General features: G+C 47.9%; 1 protein-coding gene across 2 annotated transcripts in view; it reads right to left on the reverse strand.

The window, feature by feature from the left end:
* Positions 1 to 20,865, reverse strand: part of FSTL4 (follistatin like 4) — a 443,863-nt gene that overhangs the window by 411,105 nt on the left and 11,893 nt on the right. For both annotated transcript variants that reach the window (XM_024995163.2, XM_002689187.6), the window contains exon 2: positions 17,511 to 17,646. In XM_024995163.2, the coding sequence (XP_024850931.1) occupies positions 17,511 to 17,636 (126 nt within the window). In that variant the 5' untranslated portion in view covers positions 17,637 to 17,646. The remainder of the gene's footprint in view (positions 1 to 17,510; positions 17,647 to 20,865) is intronic.

Genomic DNA, 20,865 nt, shown 5'->3' on the forward strand with positions numbered 1-20,865 from the left:
ACATTACTTCGCCAACAAAGGTCCATCTAGTCAAGGCTATGGTTTTTCCAGTGGTCATGTATGGATGTGAGAGTTGGACTATAAAGAAAGCTGAGCGCCAAAGAATTGATGTTTTTGAACTGTGGTGTTGGAGAAGAGTCTTGAGAGCCCCTTGAACTGCAAGGAGATCCAACCAGTCCATCCTAAAGGAAATCAGTCCTGGGTGTTCATTGGAAGGACTGATGTTGAAGCTGAAACTCCAATACTTTGGCCACTTGATGTCAGGAACTGACTCATTTGAAAAGACCCTGATGCTGGGAAAGATTGAAGGTGGGAGGAGAAGGGGACGACAGAGAAGGAGATGGTTGGATGGCATCACCGACTCAATGGACATGAGTTTGAGTAAGCTCTAGGAGTTGGTGATGGACAGGGAAGCCTGGCGTGCTGCAGTTCAAGGGGTTGCAAAGAGTCAGACATGACTGAGCAAGTGAACTGAACTGAAGCCACCATGCAAGCCCCCATCTCCATTCTCGTCTCCCTGTCCACAGCTGTGACACCAGCAGTAAGAACTAGCAATGGAAGCAGTCGTGGCCCCAGAAAGCAGCGAGTGTGATGAGGGCCACTTCTGTTTGCTGAGCTCTCTCCACCCACCTTCCTCAATTTTCACAGCCCCCCTTCCACCGCAGATGAATCCCCAATGCCACCCATGAGCCTCTACCACCATGCCTCCCACTCAACTCTTGGCAATTTTTGATTGTTGTCTGGATAAATAATTAGCCGGGGCTCCTATGGGTATCCGCTTCTATACAGGGAGATAAATCTACTAACACCCTTTGATTAGAAAGCACTTTCATTGTACCACTATAAACTTGTATTAAAAATGGAACCTAAAGTAGTTTAAATTAAATGAGTTATATATAATTAAAAAGCCTTTAAGGCACAATAAGGTTCCTTTTCAATTTTCTTTTATAACAGAGTCAGAAAGAAAGGCACCCAATGGTCAGCATAGCTGGACTGCTATTCACATAGTAGCCAGCGCTTCTGAAAGTGCTAGATAAAACCGATAGTTTTCTCCTGTCCTTTCCCAGCTGCACTTAAGTAGGACATTCCAGAAACTTGAGTCTGCTCACCCACGAGATGACATTCAGAGCCGTGCCTAGAAGGTGGTCATGAGAATAGAACGAGACGTGTGCGAAGAACTGTGAGCATCACTGCTCAGCTGGACAGACGTCTGCCCTCTGCCTACTGGTCAGGAGCCAGGCCAGCCTTAGGCACCCACGCCTCCCAGAGGGCCTTGCACTTGGGGCAGAAGCACATGAGACTTTGTCTCCAACAGCTGGAACCATCTCTCTCCCTGAAGAGCAATTTGCTGAGAAGGACAACTCTGAGGGCATTCAATCTGCACTTCCTCCATAAGCTAACCCAGTGGTTCTCGAACAGGGATGTTTTAGGCAATCCAGAGTTCCAACCACACCCCAACCCAATTACATCACAACCTCTAGGCCGGAGACACACATCAGTGTTTTTTATAAAGCTGGTTCCAATGTATGGATACGATCTCCCCCAAAACAGGCTCTCTGCTCATCAGTGCTGCTCATCACAGAGCCAGGCAGCCTCCGATGGACCACCACGGCTTCGGCAGGTACAAGGAAGGCTTTCCCAGGCATAGCCACTGTACACAGAAGCACCAAGTTCTCTTTCCCAGCGAGATTTAGTAAAGCAGGCGGATAATGGGGCAGGCCTGGGCTCTCTTTCCCTGGGGAGCCATGCGACCCCAGTATCCAGATCTCAGCAGCTATTGGGTGCAGGTGGGAAGGGAAGGCTCAGCACCAGAGCTGGGAGCCTCCCCAGGGATGGGGAGAATAGGATGACTGGCCTGGAGGACATGAGTTGGCTTTAAATGGTTGTAAAGGTGCTCATCTGAGCCCCAGCACCTTGGGTCTCCAGCTCCAAGGTGCTAAGGTCCACCTTAGTGACCACAGCTGTAAGCTGGGATTCAAGGTAGTGCCTGTGAGACTGCTAGGAGACCTTACAGAGGAAGGGTGCTTGGTGGCTGCTGTAACTTACCAGTTCCCCGCTACAGACACCATCTGGGAGACTGTCCAGCATCGCCCTGACCCCAACCCCGAGCACAGCGCCCAGAACCAAACAGGTACTCATCAGTGTCTTGGGGCCCCTGGCGCAGAGAGGGCCCAGCAGTTTTGTTGCCCCAGTGGGCAATAACGGGCAGAGACAGGGTGCAGGATGGCTCCATCAGTTGATACAGTGTCAGTCGTGAACCACCAACACCAGCCAGAGCCGTCCCTTCACTCCCCTTCTTGCACCCACCCCAGGCTATCTTCCCTGACCTTCTCTGACTCTCTGGTGCTGCTCATGAGCTGACTGGCTCCAGCACACTAAAATGCCAGGATTCCTTCCTCTCGGGGCTCTACAGTGGGCACTCTGTATACTGTATAGTGGGGGCCTCCCCCACCCCCAGAGCGGCCCTTCCCTCCTCATCCATGAGACAGGAGCCAAGACTTCCTGGTGTGCTCACCCACCTGGAGAAGGCAGGCACACTTCCATAGGAGCCAGCGCCAGCTCCCACAGCTGAGCCAACCTCAGTGCCCTGTGTACCTGGGGCTGCCCTACCATTCCCACCTCTGGGGAAGAGAGGACCATCCTCCATAACAGCCTCCCTCCAACAGCAGGAATATAAGGAACTCTGGCTATAACCCAGCACTGACCGCCTCGCTCTCTTCCAGTGGCTAGTAGAAGAGTCAGCAAACACCAACATTTTCCCACTGGGATTACTGACCCTCCAGAAACCTGTATCTGACAGTAATCGCCTTACTCACCGATTCTGGGACTCTTGCCTCTTCCCTAAAGTCAAGGGCCCAGAGTCTAGCTTCCTAACTCTCAATCCTGGACAGTTCTCAACCCTTAGGCACCTGCCAAGGCCAATTCTTAGAAGCAGAAACAGGGAAAACCACTCATCACTGTCATGCTTAGGCCTCCATCCAGAGCCCAGACACCCAGCTTTCTATTACACATGCACAGCAGTGGGCCTGGCCAGGCTCTGCCCTACACGAGGGCAGATGCTCAGGGATCCACAAGGCAGTGGCTGCAAAGACCTTGTTAGACCCCCCTTGAAAAAGGGAAGAAAATAGCCTAAGAGATATTAATTCTTGTGGGTTCCATGGCTGCCCCATAGGCCCTTTCCCACAGTGGGAGAAGACAAGAGAAAGAGGTGTGTGTTGGGGAGCCAGGGCGAAAAGGGATGGGAGGACATGCTCTGCCACTGCCCCCAGGGTAGGGCAGGAGGCTCCCTCAAGCTGTGCTGCCCACTAGGAGGTGATGGGGTCTTATCTGACGTGATAGAGTCTGCTCTGGCCTCCAAAGTTCATCATCAAATGTTCTTTTAAATTTTGGCTGCTCCATGAGGCAAGTGAGATCTTAGTTCGCCAATGAGGGATGGAGCCCATGCCCCTTGCTTTAGAAGTGTGGAGTCTTAACCACCAGACCACCAAGGAATTTCCCAAACATCATTTCCTGAGCCTCAAAAATATGTAAGGTAGGGGTGGGGGTGGGGAAAGCAGCTGGAACTTGAAAGGAGCATGTGGGATGGTCAGAAGGCCAGTGCAAAGCCCAGCTCCACCACTTCACACATGGGAGACCTCAGGCAACTCATCTATCATCTTGAAGCCTCCGCTTCCACATGAATAAAATAAGAAATGTAATGGTACCTCATAGAATCTTTTTGAGAGGTCAATGAAGTGATGTACTTAAAGCTTTGACAAAATGAGAGCTGTTTATTAACGTTATCAACATTCATAGCTATGCAATTCAAAGGAGTCTCTATCAGGAATCTACTTATTCCTTATGAGGAGTGTCTTCAGATGCCCAGCTCTGAGCTCCAGAGGGCCCCTGGCCTGACATCTCTGGCAGTGTCCCTGGTTCCCTAACACTCCATAGTCTTAGTTACCCAGAAATAGACACGACAGCAAAACCCAAGTTGTGAATGCAACAAGATTCTGCACCTGGCTGGGAGCAAAGCTCAGCCCCAGAACTGAGAGAACATCCGTTGTGTCTAGATTCCGTGGCCTAATTATCTCATGGCAGCTCAGCTGTGCTGTTACTTACTGGATTCCACAGAGTGACAGCCCCTCTAAGAAGAGACACCTGGTAAAGTCATGACTCCCCTCCCACAAAGCCCCTTCTTTCTTCCCAAGAACAAGTCCATCTAAACCTCAAGGCAGCTGTCCTAAAGAGCTCCCTGCCCTACAAGATGCATGAGCGCAGAGTCGCGGGGCCACCTCCAAGCCCCAAAGCCTGCTGCCCTTTAGTCAGTTTGCTGAGGGGGCGTGAACACAGTCACAGGGGGCCGGGAGGGTCAGGGTGACAACTGGCGAAATGCTGAGCCAACACATGGCCATCAAGCAGCCTTTACAGCCTGTCAGCTAGGATGAGCCAAGGAGGGTAAACTGGGCTTCTGAGCTGCCTAGCCGCAGACAGTCCAGGTTGATGTGGTGAGGGTACCACGGAGACAGGTAGAGGAAGCTGGGCCTACAAAGCCCAAGAGCAAATATTTAAGACCATGTAGGCAGGTGTCCTAACCCAGTTCCAGCTCTGAAGACAGGAAAAAGCACAACTTGATAAATTGCCAGCACTTCTGAAAATTCAGCACACATTGCTCCAAGTGCTGAAAGGTTGGAGACTGGCTCCTCAGCCTTATCAACCCCGGCCACCCACGGTGACCTGCTCTCTCGCTCCTTCACTTGAGCCCCCCAGGCCTGTACCCACAGCCTCCGTTCAGAGCCCCTGAATGGCATTGCTCCTCTGGGGACCTAACCCCTGGCCACACGTGATGGGACCAATGCAAATGCCTGGCCAAGCTGAGCCAACCAGGTTCTGAGACTGGACCTAGACTGGGTAGCCCAGGGCCCTGAGGCCGGAGCTTGGTGTACTGGCAGGGCAAAGCTATAAGATAAAGGCTATGAGACAGGATCTGCAGGTTTGCAGAGAAGTGGATATCCAGAGAGAACAGGGAGACAGCAGAGAGGTGCATGCTGGAGATGGTGAGGGGGACAGGCTGCCTGAAGACTCTAGCCTTGTACCCTCGAGGCAGCCTGCAGGGCTCCAGAAGGTCTCTGGGGCCTCAAGATGACACATCTGTGTACACAAACACATTGGAAGGTGATTCTGCTCATAGCCACCAAGGGTCCCTCATGAGTCACTTGGCCAGCAGGCCTGGATAACCATGCCCAGAGTCCCTCTTCTCCTTCCCCAACAGCCCTGGTCCTGCCCCAGCCCACATCTACATGTGAAAAGTCCCTCTTCCTCAAATACTTAAGTGTTCTCCCCACCCACATCTCTGCCAGCCTCTCCAAGTCCCTCTGTCTCCAAGAGGTCCTTCCCAGCCTGCCTCCCACCCAGTGCCTCTCTGCTCTTAACTCTCCCGTCACCCAGTTAGGCCCACACTGCTAACTGAACACATTCCACACTGCATTAACTGCTCACCACATGCATGTCATAGGTGATTTCTTAGAGCCATTTGTGATGATTCCCTTTCCCTTCTCATAACCCCGAGGTGAGACATCAGCCCACCACCTACAGGGCTTTTCTACAGAATGCAGCTCAGGACCCACCTTTCTTGTGGTGCAAGAACAGTCATTTTCAATGAGGTAAGGCTTCAAGTCTATTTTACATTTTCATCTAGAATGTATAATGAATCACAGATAATTTTGTCCTAGTCAGCATGGTCACAGAAGTGTTTTCTTCCTGTGAATTACTGAACCAACTGGTACAACCCGTGGACATGGACAGAAAGCTAGCTCAAGATGGGACTCGAAAGGAAGAGCTAAGACTCCCGGGTATGACAGTCTGGGCAGTGGGGTGGCACCGTCACATGTGACAGCATCCTCGGTGAGACGAGACAGAGCAGCAATGGGCAGCCGTTCCCTCCTTGTCGCCAGATAAAGTCCTCTGGGCCGACAAGAAGGCCAGGGCCATATTGGACAGAACCACCTTAGCAGAGGGCCCAGAGGGATGCACGCCTGCTCTGGTGGACAAGTTCTGGTGGACAGCTCTAGCTGCTGCAGTAACCATGGTGTCTGGCTCGTGGGGTGACACCCTGAGATGCCAGCTTCTTCCAGCCCCCAACTAACCCTCTTGAAGGTTCCAGGGCAGCTGAATCATGGGCCTTGGATGAATCTGTGACACTAAGTTTGCCATTAGCCACAGCCCTTCTGCAGAGGAGAAAGTCTGGACTGTGAAAACAAGCATCCTACTATGGGACCAGGAGTGGGCCAACAAAACCAGGGAAGGGCAGGGGGCTCCGCTTCCTGCTTTGTTATTTGAGAAAGAGACCTCATTTCCTTTAGGCTAAAGTCAACATAGGGTTAAATTCCTCTACTAACTCAGATTCTAATAGCCAAGGGCTCCATCACCTTCCCAATTCTCCACCCTACTGGTCCTCAAGCCCCAAGAATACAATCAGTCCATTTCTCCTCATCCAATAGGCCCTAGACCATGGCCAAGCACACAGCGGAGTGCTCAGTGGATACCCACTGATGACTAGGATTTAAGACCACCTGATGTCCCCATTGGCCCAGATATCCGAGGGTCCAGAGACCCATACCAGGTAGGTATATTGCATCCTGAGAAGGTCAAGTGGGAAGTTCTGCTTTTAGACGTATTCCTAAACTACACTGCCAAAGGAGGAACACCCAAGAACAAGGCAGAGAATCCCTTTCTTCACAGCCAAATGCTAAAAGTGAAAGTAACAGCATATGTAACAACCAAAGAGCAGTGAGTGGAGGAGGAAGAGGAGGCAGAGTGCGGCATATTTTAGAAGCACTCCAATTAGAGCATCGCCTGGCAGGCCTCCCTCATTTCAAATCTCCTGGTGTCCCCAAGTCTACTTCCCTGGAATGAATGCACAAAGTGTGGAATCAGCAGAACCACAGAAACCTCAGGTCTTCACTAGAGAGGAAGTTTTCCAGCAGGTTTTAAATGCAAGGCTAGAAAAGCAAATAAATGGGAAGAGTTCTGTGTTTTTTACTTAGACAGCAAGCTTTAAATGATAGAATGGCTTAAGCAAGCTTTCACTCCAGCTGACCTAAGACGTAGCATCAAGAAAAGCCATCAGGAGTCTTACACCTATTTAGCAACATCCCCAGAGACAGCTTCTGTTCGCACTGCCCTCAATCCCTTCCTCCCTTTGTAGGGATAGTTGGCAGCCACCCTCCCTGGAGCCACAGGCTATTTCTGCTGACCCTGAAAATGTGAAACATAAACAGGACATCCTGCATTTGAGTTTACATTGCATTTTCGGGTTCCCATTTCAGGTGAGGGTCTGGTGTGCCTGCCTCGTGTTCCAGCGTCTTCGCAGAAGGGACCATCAGGGTCAGGCAGGCCCAAAGCCCACTCTGTGAGGGAGACAGGAAGTGAGTCAGGGATTCAACCCCCTCCCCTATACACAACCCATAGGGCTCTATTATGCTTCTACTGGATGCTGGAAAGGATGCTGGAAAGAGTTGAAACTGTGACTGGATTCTACTATAAGTGGAAACCAAAGAACCGTCTGGTCTCTCCAGGGATTTTTTTGTAAGGAGTCCTAGAAACTCAAGTCTCCTTGTCTAAATTCCTATGTGGTGCCAAAGCAATAACAGAAGGTCTCTGACTCATTCACTTACTTGACAAGTATCTGAATACCCTACTATGTACCAACCCCCCGGGACACTGGGGACCCAGGGGGCCCAGACTCCAGGACACTGACCATTCCTCCAGAAAGGGGACCATCCCACCACAAGAGCTGCCCTGCTGAACACTTGAGTGACAGGCGGCAACATGCCAGCTCCCGGTGTGAGAGAAGTGCACAGTCTTCTTGATGTGCTTGGTAGGGTTCTGAGATCAAGGGCACAAACCACAGCTCTGACAGCTGTGTTCTGAGCAGCTGTCCATGCCAGAGATACATGTACCATCTTAGTCCTCATGACAACTCTGAAATCAGGACTTTTATTGCTTGCATTCTACTCAATGCTAAGCTGAAGGTCAGAGAATAAGGAACTTCCCTCAACCACACAGCTGGAAGGGAAGAAGCAGATCTGAGCTCCTGGGGCCCTTGACGAAGGGCCCCCGAGTCAAAGGCAGAATAGGAGATTGCTTAGGCAGCAGCGCAGACAGGCAGTGCGGCAAGTGAATAGTTTGGTCCCAGCTGGAAAAAGCAACTATGGGATTTTAAAGCAACAATAAACATCGTGGAGGATGAAGAGAAAATGTAGAACCTCCAGGGTCCAGTTAGGTCATGGTGGGGAAGGCTGCCTACAACCTGTCTATGCTAAGAGCTTGCCCACCACCAGCCAACAAGCCACCAAGAGCACACACACCTCTCAGCCTCAGCAGGGAGAACTGTGTGGTCAGAAAAACAGGCCATGCTCCAGAGGCAGGGCCCGAAACCCAGGTGGTCATGTTGGTCACCTCTGTGGTGGGGCCAATCTGCCAATTCCCTCAGAGCTGGTTAGGTGACCAGCCACCATGGTTCTTTAAGTCACTTCCTATTCCATTAAGGGCTCACTGGTACCAGTGGTATTCCCTGGAAAGAACTTTCCTGAGGTAAATACAGTGATGACTTCCCAACTCTTAAAAAAATACACACATACAGTTTCTATCCCAATCCAGACCCTCAATGGTTAAAGTATTTTAACAAAATTAACAGTGGTAGCTTTCCTTTCCAAGTAAAACTTCAGAAGCGTTTCAGTTTGAACTCAAGACACTCTTGGAACACTGGTAAAGGGGGAAAACAGGGCTCAGTCTCCAGGTGAAGCATCAAGCAATCACTCAGGTGCTTTTCTAAAACCGCCTACAGCTGAAGGGAAAACAGTGGTGGTTCCCTACAGGCCAACCCAGCATCTTGCCAGCACCAGCTTCTCCACTCCTACCCTGCACAGAGTCAGGCGGAAACGCACCCTTTGGCCAGGGGAAGACCTGAGTCCCACAGGTCACTCACCTTCCATTCTTCTCTCTAGCCAAGAGCAAACTCTCTTGAGTTTTCTTCTTCCCAACTAGAAGTGAAACAAGACTGTCTTTTATTAGGATGAAGTTGTCCACCAAATAGCAGTGGTGTGTCAGGTTTCATGAGCAGACTAAAGAGATGGCAAGAAAGTTTCAAGATCAAGAAATCCTCACCCCACTTTCCCTTTAAGCTCTTCTGTCACCTCCACATAGAGGACTGCTGGATGTGACCATGGAAACCTATCTGTAGGGGGACGTGCCACCACCTCGGAGGGCCCAGGGGCCTCTTTCTGAGACGAGCACCCATCCTATCCATCTTGGAGCTAATAGAGCTTTCTAGCCATGAAATTAGGACAGACATCACAGAATACAACTCTGAAACTAGGTCTGGGACTTAATGTCTTGACAGGGCTCAGACTCCATCTCGGCAGGAAATTCAAGGCCACACTACTGCACGTTTCTGTGGGTTTCAGTTCCCTGTGGATTACCACGTTGGCCAAAGACTTTGCTTGGGTTTTTTTCATAAGATGTTATGGAGAAACCCAAATGAGCCTTTTGGCCAACCCAATAGATGCATGTTCCAGTGATTTAACAGTTATGTCTGACTGGCCCTTAGACACAACCCACCTGCGTGGGCAATCTAGAACATGCCAGTGTCAGGCTTCCATGGGATGGACTGCCCTTTTTCCTCCAACTCTGGCTTTTATTCTTCTTTATAAAGAAGAAGGTACAAAGGTATAAAGAGGTGATAGGGATTCCTGGAGTTAGCTGAGTTCATTCTTTAAAAAGTTTTCATGTTTCTGCTTTGTGAAGTCAAAAGGTCTAGGAAGCCCTTATCTGAGCAGAGTTCCCAGCACATGGCAGATACACAGCCCTTGTTAGACACTGAGTAAGAAGACAGTTCCAATTCCTTTCTTCTTAGCATACTGAGGACTTCTCTCCCTGACACCAGCAGCAGTTTCCCCAGGGGAGCCTTCTTTGAACCCAGGTCTGTATGTAGGATGTGGCAGTGTTTCTGGCCAAACAGACTCCACATGGTCTCCATGCAGAGCTCCTCAAAGCTATTCCTCCCCAGAGGTGTGCACCCAGGAGGTTTCAGACAAAGCAAGATGGGCCACGCCTTCAGACCTCACACCTGCTACTTGGCCAAACAGGATTAAGAAAGAGAGGTAGGACTACATCTGAAAGAACACTTTGAGCTTTCCGATCATGTTTTAAAGGGGCCCAGTCTGCACCGAATAGAATTTAGCTGTGAAGTAAGCCTGAAAGGAACCTCCCCTGACATCTTGATCACCCCTCACTCTCCACTTGAGGAAACTGAAGTCCAGAGAAGAGAAGAAAGTGGTTCAAGTCCACGGAACTAGCTGTGCCAGGCTAGACCTGAGACACCGAGCCCAATCAGGAGTGCTGTGTTCTCACCCCGAGACTCGCAGGCTTGGGGCAGACTGCACTTCTGAGCTATAAGGCTGCAACAGTGTTTAAGGGGCTCTGCTTGTTCTTGTTCTCTTCTCTCCCAGTGGGTCATTTCTCAATTTGGGGACTGGGTCAAACACTGACAGGCTTTACTGGGACCACAGAGAGAAGGCCAAGCCATGAAACACAGGTGGATCACCAGCCTACGGCACACACTGCATGCCACCCCAGCTCAACCTCCAGAGCTGGGCACTTCCCCACCAACCCGACAGTAACACTTCACAGCTCTCTCCCACCACCCTCGCAGTTCCATCCTGTCCCTGTACTTCTGTCTGTCCTTAACACACCCAGATCCTTTCCTCAGGGACTATTTCCTCCAAAACCTGACTGTAGGACGCCCACCCTTGGAGGAGGGGAGAAGCACTAGGTGAACCACTGCCCTGGCCCTCCCCTCCCGGCAGAATTGCTTCCTTTCTACCCTCAGTTCAGTTCAGTCGCTCAGTCGTGTCTGACTCTTTGTGACCCCGTGGACTGCAGCACGCCAGGCTTCCCTGTCCTTCACCATCTCCTGGAGCTTGCTCAAACTCATGTCCATCGAGGCTGTGATGCCATCCAGCCCTCTCATCCTCTGTCATCCCTTTCTTCTCCTGCCTTCAATCTTTTCCAGAATCAGGGTCTTTTCCAAGCTTTTCTACCCTGCGAGGGTCCATTCAGGGCTAGATTCTGTGTCACCACTCCCTACTAAGCCCAGCAGTGCTATTAGGGAGACATTTTAAAATTAAACTGAAGCAAAATTAATTTTATTTTCTGAATTTCACTACAGTTCCTGAAATACCTGAACAAAGCATAAGGCTTGGTCCTCAGAGCAAGCTGGAGGCCCCAGTCACCCGAAGGAGTAAGTGAGGACACCCAGGTTTCACTTTTGGAAAGAAAGAACCCTCAAGATATTAGAACCATGATCCCATGAAGGAAAAGACCGAGTTTCTCTGCATCTAGGACTTTCTGACTCAGAGAATTTCTAAGGCCAAGATACAAATGTGTGTGGTCACTGACAAGTGAAGGACCAGACTCTGTGGACAGATGGCTTCTCCAAGCCTTGGGGGGCTCAGGTGGGCTGCTTCCTTCACCCAACAGCACCCGCCTGGCTCTGCTGCAGTTTTCCCAGGTCCTGGACCCAGAGCCTCTTAAGCCCTCCCTCCCTGGAGCCGGTGCCCCTCTCCCTCCCCAGGGGGCTGGCAACAAGATGAGGCCCAGGAGCCCCACAGCAGAAGCCACAGCAGTGGAGGCAGAAGGACAATGGCCCTGGCTTGCAGGACAGAGAACCAGAGCCCCCACACAGGGGCCCTGTTGGAGTCTGACACCGACAAGGCATTTTCTTGTCTCTGAATGGGAGACGAAAGAGACAACCCACAATCACAGAGAACTAATCGAGCAGATGATTGGGGCCTGGCAGAGCTGATGCTGCCAAGTTTCCCCAAAATGGAAATCAGAGCCCTATTTACAACGCCCGGCCTAATGTCCTGATTACAAGGATGGGAAATTTCCTAGAGAAGCATAGATTATTTAGCAGCAGAGGCATAAATAAAATAGATATGTAAATGCTAAATTAAGAGGAAGAAGAATAATGGTTTTCTGTGAACTCATAAATGTTTATTTTCCTGGGTCGCAGAACTTTTCAGAACCAATTAAAACTCTGTCAACAATGATCTGAAAATACCAAAGGGGCGCACAGTACACTAGCTGGTAGAGTAGGTTTGCCAAAAAGAGCAAGAGAGGAGGAACATCCGAAGATGGTGGCTTCCCCGTCCATGGATTATAAATGAAGACAAGACCGCCAAACACAGCACCAGCCCAGCAGTCGTGGTCCCCAAAGCAGCCGGGCTGGGCGCTGGGGCCAGAAGCCCCAGCTTCTGGTGGGACACCAGGGTGGGAGGCACAGGTGATGGTGAGGGCATGAGGGTGCAGGCTGACCTCTGGATGGCAAGCACCAGGACAAGCCAGGGTGCGACCCAGGATTCAGATCTAAGTTTACCTGTCTGCCTGCTTGCTTGAAAACACATGAAAATGACTCAGACCCAGGCTGTATCAATTCACCGGCCCCCTCACCTACCTGCCCCTGCCTCCTCTCCCCCAAGCCAATTTCACGGCAAGCTATTTCCCAGCATGACTGCAGCCTGTGTGTTTCTCTCCTCTTCCTGACTGCAGTCAACATCATCCTGTTAGCAGGAAGCTTAAAAAAAAAAGGCCAGGGTTCATCACCAACTGGATTCTCCTTCTTGAATGTGTACATGGGAGAGGGAGGCTGTGGGATGCCTCCAGGGCTTTTCTGCCCACTGTCCTCTGGGACTGGAAGTATTAGGGCCTGTTCACAAGCACACTGAAGCTCAAGAGACCCTGGACTGGAGTACGTACAGCCCACACAGTCTCTAAAGCCAGCTCATCCAATGTCCCTGGGACTTGGAGTACTGTCACCATCCTTCACCCTGGAAATTACGAATTTATTCACATCTGTAGATAGGAGATTGCAATCTACTGATTTTCCCGAAGAAGCTAACATCCATACCCTCTGACACAGAGTAATCAGCAGACAGCCAGAGGTGAGAGCTGGAGGAGCAGAGAAGAAGCCTGCCCCTACCAGAACCACCCCTGCAGCAGATGTCTCATATAAGGGGTGCCATCTACATCGACAGAGGATGAGATGGCTGGATGGCATCACTGACTCGATGGACGTGAGTCTCAGTGAACTCCGGGAGATGGTGATGGACAGGGAGGCCTGGCGTGCTGCGATTCATGGGGTCGCAAAGAGTCGGACATGACTGAGCGACTGATCTGATCTGATCTGATCTACATCCCAGTGCCCCACACCCAGTGAAAGGTGAAAGGCCCATCGCGCTTTCTTGCTAAAAAGTGGTACACCCAATCTCATCTTCTTTGAAAGATAGTCAATGATAGAGTTTGGCACCAGGGAATGCTGAGGAAGGGCGATTACACAGAATACAAACATAAAAGCTGTACACAGGCCTGTGCTTCAGGTGAGGCCTAGAAAATGCTGAGTACCAGCCTAGACCCTGTCTGGGGTCCCCCAGGAAGGAGGGAGCTGCCTTTCTCTTCCCACAAACAGAATGAGGGGCTGGAGTGATCCAACTAATCTTCCCCATCCATCAATCAAAAAGAAGTTGGGGGCAGGGGGTGGGGCAGACCATCACTAGAAAAGGGAGGGGAGCCTGGTCTTAAATCAAATGTACAAGGACGCTTATTAAGGGAGAAAAATGTTTTTTAGGTTAATGCTCAGTCTTAGCAGCCTGAGTCCTCTTGAGTGCCCAATCAATGTAGAGAGAAGCCAGATCATTGAACTTCTCTAAAATTCGAAGGTGTCCTCCCAGGGAGAGCAGTGCAGTCTGAGTCTGGGGCCAATTCTTGCAGAAAGGGGAAGGGCAGATCAGCCCCGGTGGGACCCTGCTCTCTCAGGCTGAACCCTGGGGTCAGGGAGGACGGGAAGCATCCTGACTCTGATACCACTCCTATATATCTTTCTCCTCAAAGATCCTTGTGTGACTTCACACACACTAAAAAAAAAAAAAAAAAATGGTGTCTGACCTCAAAGCACATCTCTGCTCTGTAAGCACCAAGGCATACAAAGCTAACAATTCTAAATGGAATCAGTATCAATATTTACAGATATTTAGTGCGTGACTAGAAACTACAGGGAAGAGCAATTTAGGAAAAGTTCAGTAATATCAGGAAGCAGGCAAGAAGGCTGAATAATAGCCACCATCCAATCCCTCCACCTAGCAAGCGATGGCAACACTGTATCCAGGGCTCAAAGGGGGAGGGAACCCTCCCACACAGGCCTGCCCCTCAAGAGGGGGTGTCACTAGAGACTGTTACCACACCCCTTCTCACTTTCCTGGTTCCCCCCATTATAAAAGTCTACCAATATTGATTCTTACTACTGTATCTATCTTGGCCAGAGTATCAGGGAAAAGAGGAAAATATAACTATTTCGGAATTTCAATAAGTTGTATCTCTTCGAATTGTTTCCTGTATATTCAGGATTGCATTAGTATTCTAGACCATGTCATGCCACTCAGCTCTTATTAAACAGGCACTCCACCCAGCTACATTTCTTTTTTATCTACGTTTGTAAAATGGTAAACTCCTTGAAGCTATTTCAGCTTCAGTCTTTGTACATAAAACAATATTTTAACAAAATTCATATTCATTATAATTGCTTTAAAAATGTGCAAGCACACACACATTGGTCATTTAATCCTTGTTTACCCTTAGGACACTTGAGTAATTGGCATAATAACTTGAAAGGCAAATCAAATCTCATTAATGCTTTCCAAGTACTTCAAAAATCTCAAGTCAATGAATGTTTTGGGAAGTACTCATATCAGGAGGAAAACACACAGGGAAACATTTTACCATTTAGTTATTTATTTATTGAGTCTCAGGAAACTGTTGGTTTTGATTCTTCTAGAAAATAAGACTGCCTGAGGAAACTGCTAGAGGAGTTTAATATGGTTTGTGAGGTGAGCTCTGGATATATTAAGAGCTACGGTTCAAAGAAGAAACTACCCAGACCCTGTAACACACAGGACTATCTTGGATGTTGATAAGGTACAAGCATGGCTCAGCCCACAAGCTGCTTACAGGTCTGCTGGGAGGGACCATTCATGCCCCCATCGGAAATGAGCCTTCAGCTGTACAGGGAGGTATTAAAAGCTCATTTAAATACATGACAGTCTAGTGTGAAATTGAAAGCACCAAGGTGACTTCATGACTGGTACCAAATGTTGAATAAATATCGACTGACTGAAAAACTCAATAAGTCTCTGTAAAGAAGAGAAAGATAAAGAAGACGGCTTCATTCTTATGCTAAAATAAAATTTAAGAGTTAAAAAGAAAAAGAGATAGGAAAGATTAGGAGTAGGAGTTCAGGGAGAGATCAAACATGATCAAGAGTGGTCAAAGAAGATTTTAAAGAAAAGGTAAGAACCAGAGCAAGGCCTTGGAGGAGTGGCTGATTCAGACTTGGGAAAAAAGGTAGGGAGGGACCAAGGAGGACCCTAACAAGTGAGGGCACAGTGGGACCATGCATCAAGTGTGATCAAGGTCAGCCAACTAACCAGTTAACAATGTTGGACAATACATGTCTTGCCCTCTCTAAACATTCACAGAGGTTGTCCTATGTCCTGGGCCCATTCACATCCTCATCATCTCATTTAAAAATTAGCAGAAGCAGACTCAACAAGCACTCAAAAAACTCAGACTACAGCAAAGAGAACTGGAGGCCTAAGGCAGATGTTTCTGCCTTCCAGAGCCCACAGAGGCATCACTTCCTTTCCCTGAAATTCCCAAAGCTGGATGACAATGGCGTCTCTGGGGCTCTATCCTAAAAAGGCAAGCAGGGAGTACAACAATACCCTCAAGCAAAAGAGCCTCACTTCCTCAGGATGAGCAGCATCTGCTTTTTCTTGTTGGTATACAGAGTACTAGGGTGTTAAGAGCTAAAATAAAGAAGCCTTGGGTTGATAATCAACTTACCTTCAATTTACCTCCCACTAAAACCCACCTTAATTGGCTTGACTGTTTTAACTAAAATGAGCAATTTAAAACAGTGCGCCAATGAGCTCCAACAGTAAGAAGACTAAACACACCTTGCTGTGTGTTTGCCTATTTGCTTTTCTAGTAAATATTCAACAATATATTTATAGGATTTAAGTGATCGTTTTCCCTCTGTATGAGTACAAGTGTAGTGATTAAATGGTTCCCATTGGGAAATGCCAGGCCTGCTGGCAAGTCAGCCTTCAGACTCTTTCAAAAGAGCATTACGTTGCATCCTTCATGGAGCTAGATGGGAGAGATAGTGTTTCTATTTAATCATCTGCTCACCACAAAGGGAAGCCATACTAACTTCAGCAGGAAAAGTGTGTGCATTAAATTACTTCTGAGGCTCCCTGAAGAGTAAGGCTTGTAGGTTTGGGACTGCATTACAATTAAGTAATAATGAAAGAGAAATCATGTCTTTTGAACAAATAATGCATTAATCCTACCATACACCAGGTATCGCTGTTCACTCTCCAGGTAATGCTGACTTTTGGGGGTGACTGTGTTGGGAAGATCTCCTGCAGAAGGGAAAGGCTATCTATCCACTCCAGTATTCTAAGTTGGAGAATTCCATGGACTGTATAGTCCATGGGGTCGCAAAGAGTCGGACATAACTGGGCAACTTTCACTTTCACTTTCTTCCTTATTCCACAGGACGCAGGCACAGAGTGAAGGAAAAGGGGGTGCATCCTGGAAAACAATGGTTATAAAGATGCCCTGGAAAGCTCTCAGGTGAGAATTAGTATTCACCGAATCATCAAGGAAATCCTAGGTAGGTCTAGTCATTTCTTAAGGTTCAGCATGTACAAAACATTTTTGGCAGAAAGTCTACATCCCTCACAAGCCCCCAGTTCATGCAGCCCACTACCTGAGCGGGTGCTGTTTAGGACTCCTCTTCACCACTTCAGACCAGAGTTCACTAAGCAATTAGCAGGATGGCGAGACTCTCCCAGGAGGCATTTGAGAACAAGTTTTTCAAGCACTTTAGAAGCATTTATATATACCTAACATGCCATTAATCATTCTTATCTGTTCATTAAGGCCGGCTCCCTCAGGACTTCCACCCGCCAGTTCTTACTCCGCCTGGTTCTTTTATCTACATAGCTGAAAAGGAGTCTATTTCCTTTAAAACATATTTTATAATTAAAAGACTTCATTAATTCACAGGGGTGTGTTCCACCGATGAGTTGGCACTTTCAGAGTACTATTAAACATACACAGAGGCCATTCTCAGGAGGGTCTGCAGAGAGGACAAAACATGCAACCACAGCTTGATTTAGGGATACATCTTCAACACTGGAGAGATTTTAGACCATTGTTATAGCATCATATAAACCTCCAGTCCCTATCAACACACTTGGCTTCCTTCTGTCCCCTACTGCAAAGGGAGCAGGGTTTTCACTTCCACTGCAATCTACTTGATATAAACTACAGGCATAAAGGAAATCAGATACTGTAACAATCAAAAGCAATGAGTTTTAAATGTCATGTCAGCTGTGACGTGACTATACCTCTGCCGGGGACTCTCCCACACCCACGTTCCATCCTCCGCTGGCTCCCGGGTTCATCCATCCTAGTGCAGCAGGCAGGGAGGCTCCAAGCAGTGTGAGATGCAGCCAAAAGCCTCCTGGTCTCATTTTGTTGAGTCTGTTGAGAAAATGACAAATGCCCAGTACTGAGCACTGCAAAATGTAAACAAGTCAAGGGGTAGTTAGTGAGTGAGTACTTGCTCTCCAGAATCAGATAAACATGAGTTTATATGCTGGCACCAGGTCTTCTGGTTTACCGTGGAGAAGTTACACTACTTTGGAGCCTTAGTTTACTCATCTCTAAAGTGGGGTCAATAATATGTACCCAATAGGGCTGCTGTGAGGGCTGAAGGAGGCAGGGTTGGGCACACAGTAAAAACTCTAAATGCTGACTGGTATGCAGAAACCCACTTGAAATACACCTGTCACTACATCTGTAAGAACAAGTGAGGGTGGAAAGGCTGAGACACCACTGACAGGTTACCATGTGTCCATGCTTCAGTTTCTGCAGACAGCATTTGCAGTTGGGCACACAGTAAGCACTGGTGAGAAATCATGTTAAATCTGTAGTATTCCTGTTTGTAGCTGAGGACTCAGTTAACAAGACAGTGAACTTCAAAACATTAAGGGGTCTACTATTTTCATTTCTGTTCTAAGACCAAACCTTCTTGTAGTAGAATTCAAGCATCTACCAGATAACAGGATTTCAGTAACACTTAAGATGTTTTATGAGACTCTCTTTAGTATTGTCTAAAATACTAGAGGACAAGAAATGGGCAATTGAAAGTAGTAAAAGAATTACATGGATGAAAAAAACACAAAGGATCAGCTGTAATAAAAATTCAACGTCCTAATATATGCTGGGCATTGTGTTAAGAGGACAAAGACACAGATTGGTGCATTTGTCCAATTAGCTGTCCTTTTTAAGGTTTCCACTGTGAACATATTCCAGCCTTAATTTCAGTATCTCTGAGAAACATAGCCAGATAGAGCTCATCATGCAGTATTTACAACTCTTACCCAAGGAAACTTTAAGGGTTATTGATTTCTGTGAGCACCACACAATTTAGTGCTTAATTGCATGTGGTCCACACTGCCTCGTGCTCATGGCCGCAGAGATGAAAACACAGAGTGCCTTGGAGGCCCAGCACCCACTGTGAGGTGGCTCAGGGCTGGTCCAGAGCAGGTGTCCGAGTCAGAGATGATGAGCTGCTGGAGAGACCTTACAGCCTGTTTGAAGGATCCACTCATGCTCACCCCCAAAGCCAACAGCTTAGAAGGATCCCTGTGCTACACAAGGAGAGGGATCAAATGATCACTAGAGCTGCTGCCAGGCTGCGAAACAAGTACACTGCCTGCCACCTTCCAGGCTTCCTTTGGCTGCCTTCCACACCCCAATAAAGCTGCCGTTCCAGACTTGCTTTATGTTCCCAACTTGAGACAGAAATGCCCACAGCAATGAGGAGCTAGACTGAAACTTGTGGGCATGTAACACTGGCCTATGAGAGGCGAGGTTATAAGTTATGGCAATCTTTTAAGGGAAGGTATCTTTTTTTTTTTTTTTTTTTTTTTAAGGAGTCCACAGGCTCCTACTCCTACCTATGTTTCTTCAGCCATTCATCTTGGACATCTGTAGGGAAAGCTGGAGCTACCAGGGAAAGAGTCTGGGTGGCCAGTAAATACGATGTGACAGTCATGGTCTCAGCGCCATCTGCACCAGCTCCCACCTCTGAAGAAGGCAGAGCAAAGTGGAACCGGTACAGCAGCTACCTGGGAGAAGGCTGCAGTGTTAGCAGCAGCCACCCAGTGCTATGTTCCCCAGCCGGGGCTCGAGCTAGGGTGTGTGTTCTTACAGGGAGGGGGAGGAGGGAAAAAATCACATTCAGGACTAAAAGAGAATAAAAATGACTTTCCCTAATTGCAACCAATTTTTCTAAAAATAAATAGGTTAACACCCTACTCTCCATAAATTATTCTCCTCTGAACACAGAGCCATGTTCCAGAGACTGCAGAAAGCAGCTACTCGGGTTTTGGAATTTTGTTTTCTTCAAACAAGCAACAGTAATTCAAGCTGGAATGAGAAAGACACTGCTTCCCACTCTACTTTTATTCATCCTTCCCTATTTATCCACCATCACACACACAGTGCTCATGGAGTAAGCATACATATCAAAGGTCCTGTCTCCCTTTTCATGCCTTCAAGCCTAAATAAACTAAAAAACAGCAAGATAGTCAAAACTTACTCTAGATAACTTACAGATGTCAATTCCTGGAGTTATAAAATATTCAAGCCACAATATCGAGTATTTAGTTTTCAATTTGTCTAGTAATCCAAGACCAATTATTTTGGATGTTTTATTATTAATGAATAGCATCAGAATAAATTCTGTTCATTTCAATTGTTTTGGAAAGCGCCAAATCACTTCATTTAAGAGGGTGTATTCAGACCTCTGACATTACCCAGCTGCCCTGAGCTGTTTCAGCAACCTGAGCTGCAGCATTGCTGCACTTGGAATCGTCTCTGGTTTTGTCTAGATCGTGTTGAGGTTCCCATAGGATTTTACTGGATGACAGGGAAACATGAGCCAGGCCAACTCCTGAAATATTCCTAGGTAGTACTCTTGCCTGGAAAATCCCATGGATGGAAGAGCCTGGTGAGCTACAGTCCATGGGGGAGCTAAGAGTCGGACACGACTGAGCGACTTCACTTTCATTTTTCACTTTCATGCATTGGAGAAGGAAATGGCAACCCACTCCAGTGTTCTTGCCTGGAGAATCCCAGGGAGCGGGGAGCCTGGTGGGTTGCCGTCTATTGGGTCGCACAGAGTCATAAACGACTGAAGCGACTTAGCAGCAGCCTCTCTGTAAAGTTTATTTCAGCTTGGCCACCACCAGATCAAACTTCATTTGCACGGCAGATGCGTCTGAGATGTCATTTTATACTCAGGGTGATTGACAATTCATTCCATCTACAGCAGCAACAGCCTTAAAATTTACAACTCAAGTTTTATGACAGTTCAGTTCATTAAAAAAAAGAATTAATACTGGGTCTAAATCAATTTTGATGATCTGTCTAATAACCAAATAGAGATTATCTATTTGGTTAACACGTATATAGCAATTACTATGTGTCAGGCACTGTTCTAAATGCTTTATAGGTACTAACTCATAACCCTCACTGCTATTCCATGAAGAGGGCAAGGATTAGCTCCTAGTTAGATAACAGAGGAGATGGGTCACAGAGAGGGTTAAGCACCCTGCCAAGGCCATGCGGCAAATAAATGACAGAGCTGGGACTCCAAACCAGCCAGGTGGACACAGATCTATATTCAGACCT

Source organism: Bos taurus, chromosome 7 (assembly GCF_002263795.3).
Source record: "Bos taurus isolate L1 Dominette 01449 registration number 42190680 breed Hereford chromosome 7, ARS-UCD2.0, whole genome shotgun sequence".
In the NCBI taxonomy this organism is placed as follows: domain Eukaryota; kingdom Metazoa; phylum Chordata; class Mammalia; order Artiodactyla; family Bovidae; genus Bos; species Bos taurus.